Raw genomic sequence first — 9,805 nt, 5'->3', positions numbered from 1 at the left:
TATTTCCATTGGTGTAATTGCGTGGCATGGTGCTGTTAAATCATTTTAAAGAGGGTATTATACTTAGTCTATGCAGAAAATAGGGTATTTTTTTTAATTGGATGATTTTGCAAAATATTAAACCATTCTAATTGAATATTGAACTATATTACTTAAGTAGTATAATGATCACTTTGGAGGATTTATTCTGAGGCATTATAATGCATTATTCTGTTTTCAAACTTTTTAGAAACCCAATCAACTTTTCATTCCTTCATTATATTAATTAATTAATCATTCATTTATTCACCTATTCATCAAACTATTCAAAATGTGCACTGAATACTAATTTAGTTACTAACAAGAAAGATGAAGAAATGTTATTTTCTATATTCAACCAATAACCTCATTCCAACTGGGATCCATCATTCTCCTTTGGGTTTTAATGGCAGATTGCTCATGAAGTGCACAAAGACAAATTTTTACTCAAAAGAAGTTCCCCTTAATCCAGTACCAGCTCAGTTGATGACACTTGGTGATTAATTTTGGCCATGGTCAGTCAAGCAGGCATGAGTGGAGAGCTCAGGTGACCAATTGAACCTCTCACCACCACCACCACCCCTTTTGATAACCGCTGTGAGGAAACGATCTCACACTTTTCCAACCAATCAATCCTGTGGAGTAGGCTATTTGCTTTGTTTAAAACTCTTCTATATTTTTTTTAAACAAAAATGCTCAAGAAGTCTAGGATATAGTTTAGCGATATGACAAAATTGTTGTTTTCCTGTGATAGCAGCTTCATTATGTCCTAAAAATTACCTTTCTAGACCCCAGTTTGATAGAATTCTCCATTCTATAAAATATATCCAAATGACATGGTATTTATTCTTGGCATAAAACCCAGTAGAATACTTACTTCATGTTTCAGAATCAATGATTATCACATTAAATTTGAATTTGATAAGTTAAGCTTTGAGTTTCCCTTCTCTAAAATGTTACCAACTATCCCTCTCATGTAGAAAGCTTTTCATCTCCTCTTGACTTTAAAATTGAGTGACAGGACTTCTTCATGAATATAGAAATATAAAGATGACCCAATTATTTTCCATGAGGTTTAAATTTCATCCTTTAGTTAATGGTGATGCAATCTGAAGTGCAAATGAATTCATTTCCATATAGATGAAGAGGTGAAAACTGATACCTCCAAGTCATCAACATTTAGTATCCTGTCCATCAATACTGCACACAAAATTGATTACAGTCATGACTTGGCTTGATTCTCTGTATCACATTGTCTGGTAGAAGGAACCTCATGAATTAAAGTTTGTAATTTAGAAAGAGATACTGGGTCAAGAAGACAGTGTTTTACATTGTCTAGGGTACAGGAGGTTAAAATAATTCAAAGCCTGTAATTTAGGACAAGATCATATGGGTCAAGCAGTAATGGAGATGCGAATGAGGCTCCACATTTGCACTGACAATGACAAACTTAGGATCAATTGACTGCTTTCTGATTCTGGTTTGAAATCTACTCCTTAGTTTACATGATTACCAGTAAAGTCACACCAATAAGACTGATATCAAACCAGGATCTCAAGGAATCAAAGCTGTTTTATCATATACTAAACAAAAAATTATGGAATAAAAAATGTACAGACTGCTTCTTTCATTTTTACATCAATAAAATTGATTCAAATCTATCCATTATAAAATAAAATAATCTGTTCAAATTCTTTTATTTGTGAAGGATTGTCATTCATAAAAATTAATTAAAGATATTTGAAGTATTAATTTCTATTCTAAAGCACCCCTGCGCTTTCTAGGGAGCTGTCAAGGCATATCAGCTCAATCTCCAGTATTCAATTATGATATCACCGGCATACAAAGAAAGAAAAACATGTAGACCTAACTAATTAGCCGGGAAATTGGACTAATTGTCTCACTGGAGCTCCTACAATGAACTCATGTCACATGATATACCAATATGCATATGCATCGATGAACACAAACTTGCTGTAATTCAACAAATATTTCCATGCAGAAAGAACAATGAACCAGAAGGATCGTCTATTGAATACCAGACCCCCTGTGAAGTGGAGGCACCCTCTGGCCTCTGGTATTATTTTTATATTGAACGTGAGCAATTAAACGCATTGTTCTCTCTGGAAATCTGTTTACATGCATATCTTGCATGGATGGCAAAGCGGTTTCATTATTAAACAGTACGAGGCTGATTCATGCTTTTATGTAGGACTGTGAATAGCAATCTGGTTGAAAGTAATTGGCTCCATGGCCATTGCCCAAGATTAGTCCAATTATCAATGTCACTCCATGAGTTGTGCTCAAATGAACATCACTAGTCTCATCTTTCAGGCTTTGATCATTTAATCCATGCTAAATCCAGTCTTCTCAACAACCACTTACTCTTGGGTACTTAAAGGGTGTTCCCAAAACACACAAAACGGAAATGATTTTATAATAGTAGAAAATATATAGGCCTACATGGGGGTTGAAATATCAAAAAGAAAACACAACTAGATCCCAAATCAAGAATTTCTTTATTTACTTATCATTTATCTTGCAAAATCACAAGAGGGAATCCTAGTTAAATAAATAATTACTTCCCTCTCATTAATCATGATTTTGATGAGCACTTAAATCACCATCACATCATATCCTTACCTTGGACATGGGTTTGAATCATAGGCACAGGTCCTCTTCTGGACTAGTTCAGGGCATCTTTCACCATCACCTTTTGGTACTTTGAGGACAGTTCTCTTTCTGACCGAATGAGTGACCATGTTTGACGAGCAAGGATCTGAACATGATGACCACTCTGACCATCCAGAGACATGACAGTTGACCGGTATGACACAAACCTGGTCTTGAGGTGGCTCCTTGTAGATTCCATCTCGATAACACATGCTGTGGAATCAAAACAAAGAAATGTACCATGAGAGATGGACTGGAAAATGAGTATTCGTACTACAAAGATAATAAAATAATTTTTACAGATATGAGAGACCCTTCAATCAAAATGTAATCAAATGTATGAAAATGTGTTTTATGATGACATGCGGACTCATATTCAGGTTTTAAGATTCCTTCCTATAGTAACTCCCTGTTTAAGAGTTTGGGACTTTTAGATCTTTGATTTATGTCTCACTCATCCTACATTTTGTATTTCAGTTTACAGTTTGTAAAACCTCCAAATAGTAGAGTCTCTCAATGCCTGAATGTGCCCAAAATGACATTACATCATAATCCAACAGGTGAATTAAATATTCATGTGTTTTTTTTTATTTAAATCAACTGGAATTTTAAAAATTTCTGTTAGAGTTAGATACAAATTGAAAGACCTCTACATTCTATTTTACCACTCATTACAAGTACCATCCTACTATAAGAAAAAAAAGCAAAGGAATTTTAAACTACTCTATTTTACAACCTTTTGGTAGTATCTGGACATGCCTCCATTTACCATGTATACTTTTCCTCCCCAAGGAGCTCTAATTCAAATGCAAAGTTCAACCACCACATCCACTTCGATGAAGATGCTACACCAATCTAAACTTGAGTAGCTCACATCTTCTAATAAGCATCATGCACTTCATTCTCTTTTAAGAGGTTCTTCATACAACCTATCATTGGCAATTCTTTACTTCTCATCAGTTTCCTTTCAAAGATATACATGTACTTCTCGAGATTGCAACTTTTATCCAATTACTTTAATAGGTTGAGTAGCATCTTAATTTCACAGCAAATACAGGTAGTGTAGGTTGTGTGTTTTTCTAATCGTTTTTATATGTACGTGTATATCCTTAAGTGTTTTGAATCTGCTGAGGAATTTCAATTCATACCTTGCTCTCCAACATCACATGTAAGATAAAACAAATTACATTCAATTCAGGTAATTAATTCTGGAGGAAATTCTTACCGTAAAATAGGTAGTCTAATAATAAATTTTGTCAAAAGCTGGAAAAATGCTATCCACAATTCCTTTAAAATCTGATACACCACATGCTTTCCAAAAAAATGTAAGTCCCTTCATATTTTTGTATAAAAAGTAGATTTGCATTAAAACCTTTCACTCATTTCAGCAAAAGGATATAACTTTAAACCTTCATCAATCAACACCATGAAACCCATAAACTCATCAAAGGTCTACTGTTAATCATCACTCTAAAGAATGACTCATTTTCATGTCCTGTGAAAAATGCCAAAATCCCCCCTTTTATCTCTCTCTCTCTTTCCCAAATAGTGGGAATGAAATAAATTATCCATGGAGAGATGGGCTCATCATCATCAATTCCTAATGATATATTCTGTGATGTATATTTCATGGTCTGCAATTTTCCTGTATCAAGTTTGCTGGATAGAGAGAGAGATATCATTATCTAATTGATGGGCTCTATACTAAATGCCACATGCCTGAAATATGCAAAGGTATAGCTCCAAAATGTAGAAACAAAACTTAAAACTAAATGGAAGGTCAGAAATTCTCAATGAAAGATAACTCTATATTTGATAATAAATAATCAATGCTAAAAAAAAGAGCTTGTATAGCTTTAGTTTTTGTAGATGAACATTTCATGCTTATCACTGCATCCTGCACACCAAGATAAACATATGTTTGTGTAAGACCTTTATGAACTCATGCATGTTTGTAAGCTGTTGAATATTCAACCATGAGTTCCTTTAACATACTATTGTATCTGCTTCTGTCTATCATTTTTTTTGTCAGATGGTTTTAGATGGGTTCAAACTCAATTTGTACATGCCATGAACAATAGACAGAAAAATCATCATCTGTTAATGCCTACATACCTTCTCACATGATCCAAAGAATAAATGTTTAGAAGTTAAAGAAAAGTAACTTTGTCAGATGGTATTAAAAGATGGCAGTATGTGACAGGTCTACTATTAATATTAATGATGATTTTACAAACCTTGTTCTGACATTTTTGCCATCACTTCTTTGACACCAGAGTCTCCTTGTTTGTAGTCCAATATCAGATCCTTCAGATGAGAATCCTCCAGATACGCTACATGGACCCCAGGTAGAGACAACCGGACTAAAGGAAAATAATTCCTCTTCTTCACAAGGTGTACCTGTGGAACATGCCTTAGTTTCACTCAGTGATGGACAACCCTGTCCACCATTAGAAGGTGGTATGACAACTCGTCTGGCCCGAGATTGGGTGCCATTGCCACAAGACTTTGAGCAAGGACTCCAGGGTGAGAACTGTGTCACAATGCAGTCTTGGGCACAAGGTGTGATGCATTCTTGAAAGATGGCAGGCTTGGCGGTAAACTGTTCACAGATGTAGTCTGGTACCGAACCATCTGCATTCCGCTGAACATATGAGGTTGATATCTCCATGCAGGAGACAGTACGTTCTTGAAGACCAAAGGATGATGGTCCACAGGATGTTACATCTCCTGTTGTGGCAATCTCTTGTTTATTGTTCTGGGTACACTGTCCCCAGTCATTGACTTGCCATTGGAAGAGGTTCCTATGAAGAAGACATACCTTGAAGCATACCCTTGTACCAGGAGGTGGTTCTTCTCCTACACAGTCTGAATGGTCAGCTGTAGTACCATCCATGCTCTCACACCAAATTACCCTTCGCTGTGTCCCTCCAAATCCACATTCATTCCCAGAACATGGTCCCCAATCTCCTGTGAATATAAAAAGAAATGTAGACCAAAGAAATTATTGCAAGATGGAATTAAATCTAATTTAAAAAATGTAGAAAAAAACCCAGATTTATACTGGAAATCAGTCTCATTCAAGGATTGGGGAATGATTTCATCTTATTTTTAACTGCATTCTTTAGAAAACTAATAATAGGACTACAAATTCAATAAATCGCTGCTAGTATAATACAACAATAAGTTGTTACCTAGCAGAAATGGTTCAACATTCCCCTAAAAAAATAAAGTTACTGGAAAAAAAGGAATTGCTAGTGATTTACTGCTTAGAATATCTGACCTTTCAGTGTATTGTCCCGACAGAAATGCTTTTAACCTAGATTCAACATTGCTACCTGAATTCGGGAGCCTCCGTGATTTCAAAGAATGCCACATTTCTTGGAGGAAAATGTTATCCAAACAAATGCAAAACCTACTTATTGCTTTTAACATTTATTTGAAAGTGAAATTCTAGCTGGGGTTTTAGGACTTACTGTAAAGGGATTGGATTTATATCATTGTGAATGAAAATGCTTGTGGCTTTACCAGAAACTCTGAATAACAACTTTAAGCTATGTACATAATCCCACTTTATCCTACATAAAAGGCATTGGAAAAGTAGGAGGCAAAGCCAAATATGAGCATTTTGAATGTTTATACTAATGACTGTTCATATTTTTCTCCATGATATCACTTTTTCTTCAGATTATCTTGATCTTCTTAAAGGTATATGCATCGCTTTTTTTACAATGGAAAATACTTTACAGTTGTCCTGTTGTTTTGATGTTGCACATTTAAACAGGAAAGAAGAGTTGATTAGAACAACTAAATTTAGACATAGAGTTTTCCATGCTCCAGAGAACATGAGAAAATAAAGAACCATTATTATTGATCTGAAACACATCAATCACGTCCCATCAGATCTCGTAAATCGGGCAAGACTCACGCGCATCTTCCTGAGGCAATGGAGCCTTGCGGATACGCAGGGACAAAAAATCAATTTTTTGCAACTATCGGTATGTTGGGTTTTCGTCTATGACTGCCGGCAAAAACGGGCAGGTGGCACAATAGCGTGCTCATCCCAGCACATGCTTGATAGGAAATGAAATAAGGTAAGCATGAATTATTCATGATGTTTTATCATGTTTATCAAGATGTCCCTTTAAGAGGAATAAGCTTGAATTTGATTGGAAACATTGGTACAAATGACCTTACATGTAGGTTAATGGATGCCAGAAACCTGATGGGGAATATATAATAAAATTTAATCCATATGTGCATAACTTGACATTAGAAAAATGCAACAAAAGAATAACGTTGCAAAAAAAGAAATAAAATCTTTCATCATATGTTGGAAAACTTTATTCTGAAAGTAAAATAATATAACTTATCTGGCTATTTAAACAACGTTTTCCCAAATAAAAAATGATACTTAAAGAGTGGTGGTTTGGTAGGCACTACTCCTTCTTGCTTCCACCATGGTGATCATGAAAATCATTTTTACTCACTAATGATTGCATTATATCAGAAATTGTGTCATATCTTTTAAAACCTGCAGGATTCTGGGGTGGATGTACATGTAATGTACTGTAAACTATTTGTAAATCATGAATATGTACAACATAACCTTGAAATCTTCTAACATTACATTTAACCAAATCTTAAACTTTAACAATTAATAAAGATATGAAATGGTTTCTTGTAACCTCTTGATGCTATTGAGCTCAAACACTTATCACTTAGACGTTTGAAGATGGTGTCGCTTGACAAGTTGAGCAGTTATTTCCGAAAATTATTCACAATGATATAATAGACCGTCACATGTTTGCTTGCATCAAATGACAGGGTGAGGTGATGTCAACAGCTTTGGAATGGATAATGTATCAGTCTTAATGATAACCATCTTAAGTTATCTGTGTTCAACGATGAAGAAGGGCTTTTAGAGATGAAATAGAGAAGGAATGAATAGTGATGTAATCACTGATGGTCGATATGAGAAGTGTGTTTTGCCCATCAGATGGATGATCATAAATGTATTGGGCAAAATATTCTCATTAGAGGTTTATATTTTTCAGACTTTAATGAGCTTAAATGATGTATTACAAGTTTATTCAAATTAATCTCATACAATATTGAGCTCTCAAGTTTGTATTATCATATTCTCTTCTTTGTTTGGTTTAATTCGAACCATCAATACTAAACAGCATACCGAAAATAATTAATGATGATAAAATACATCCATAATTGGTATATAATATGATTATGATTCTCATATTAACTTCTGTTCAAGATTGAAATTTATCTGTTCAAATCTCAAAGTGCATAAAGTAAAAAAAAAATCAATACAGCACGATCACCTTTCTTCCGTTCCAACATCAACATTTCCTTTAATTTATTCATCCTCATGTACATGTATGTAAAATCGATGATATAACAAAATCTAGGAAACAGACTGTCAAGATGTGGAAAAGTTTCTATTAATATATCACACTTGAGATAGAGACAATCGTGTGTTTGGGTGCATCAAATATCAGAGTAGGTAGCAATACCTTTCTGGGGTATATGATATATCATATATGTATTGACATCAAACAACAGGTGTACGTACAATCTTCTGATGTTGGTTTGATGTGAAATGAATATGATTACGATGTTTATATTAAGTATTTGTCACATGAGAGTATCAATAAGGATATAGCTTTCAAATCTAATATTGGAACTGTATAAACACCAGCTAAACCATATTCTTGATCTGTGCTTTCAGAAAGGAATAGCTGAAAATTGTTATTCTTTCATGTAATTTGAGTTTGTTTCACTGAAAGTACAACCTACTTCATACAGAAAGTACAAGAATAAGAACAATATTAAAAATTAAAAAAATTAAAATAAAGTTGTTAGCCAGATATCCTTCAAAATACATATCTACTATGAAGAATATTTTTTGTCACATTCCATATTTACCAAATCGATATATTAATCCTACTAATTTTCTAACAGATTGAATAGTTTAATATTTGGATTTTATAGTTTCCTAAAATTAAACATATAAAAAAGAATTAATTATCACAATAAATTTGATTGTAACCCGAAGCTTAGGAAGAACTTTCCACCAAAAAAGCTGGTCCACTGTCTTCATGCTTTACAGATATTGACTAATATATACAAGATTGGTATCTTTACTCATTTCTATGTAGAAAACGCATTCAAATATGGCCTCTTTATTCCTATCCAAACAGAATACACCCATATTGTTTGAGGAGAGAGTTTATAGAGCAAAGACTATTAGAGAAGATTAAACATCTAATTGAAAATCTTTGAAGTAGGGTCCTTTCAGGGCAAAATCAATTGGGTGGTTGGGCATTCTAGCTTCCTTACTATTGATTATTCTTAGAGGCGAAAGATATTCTTAAGATTGAGTGAAAAATAAGAGAGTGTCGGCCACGTGCTTCAACAGATTGTATCGGTTCTCTCAAGTTGTTTTAGAGCTTGGGGAAACATTTGCTATAGCATGAGTATCTTAAAACCTATCAGCTAAGTTACAGATTGTCAAGTCTACATGTTTTCATCAAGGGTTGATTACATTAAAAGTAACTATGTGGCTTTTTCTAATGAGGGTAGCAAAATAGACAGAAGATTTTATCGTAATCACAAGCAGAGATATCATGTTATATTTTAAATGTACATAAATGGACCAGACAGAATAGATATGCTATATGGAACCTGATTTTTCAACTTACCGTCTTCAACTGATGTAAAAGTATTTAACATATATTTTGGTTGATCAATATGTTATCCTACAGGGTTATAATAATGCAAGTATATTAGAAATCTTGATGAAATATTAATAATTGAGTCTTAAAGTTTATTATGTCATTATCTACTCCTGATATGAACATTGTGACACAAATCATGAAATGAAAAAAATATATAAAGATATTAAAACTACTAATACATGATTATTACATGAATGCAAATTTTCACCAATGAACATCAATCCCAAGTTTTGCTTCCAAAAGTGATTCAATGATGTCTGTTTTCAGATGAATTTGAACAAAATTTTAGTTTTCCTAGTTACACTCTCAAATTGTGCTAATTCAAAGAATTAGAAACAACATTTCAAAAAATAGTTTCT

At 33.7% G+C, this 9,805-nt stretch overlaps 1 protein-coding gene across 1 annotated transcript; it reads right to left on the bottom strand.

Annotated features, from left to right (window-relative positions):
• Positions 1-2,657: 2,657 nt before the first annotated feature.
• LOC129256170 (thrombospondin type-1 domain-containing protein 7B-like) lies at positions 2,658-5,659 on the bottom strand. The gene is made up of 2 exons (XM_054894435.2): positions 4,929-5,659; positions 2,658-2,904 (listed from the first exon to the last, which is right to left on the bottom strand). The coding sequence occupies exons 1-2, from the start codon at positions 5,585-5,587 to the stop codon at positions 2,658-2,660; spliced, it is 906 nt and encodes a 301-aa protein (XP_054750410.1). The 5' UTR covers positions 5,588-5,659.
• Between the last annotated feature and the right edge of the window lie 4,146 nt (positions 5,660-9,805).

The sequence above is a fragment of the Lytechinus pictus genome, chromosome 3 (genome assembly GCF_037042905.1).
Source record: "Lytechinus pictus isolate F3 Inbred chromosome 3, Lp3.0, whole genome shotgun sequence".
Taxonomy (NCBI): Eukaryota; Metazoa; Echinodermata; class Echinoidea; order Temnopleuroida; family Toxopneustidae; genus Lytechinus; species Lytechinus pictus.
Note: the sequence above shows the minus strand (reverse complement) of the source record. Positions and strands in the feature narration are given on the sequence as shown.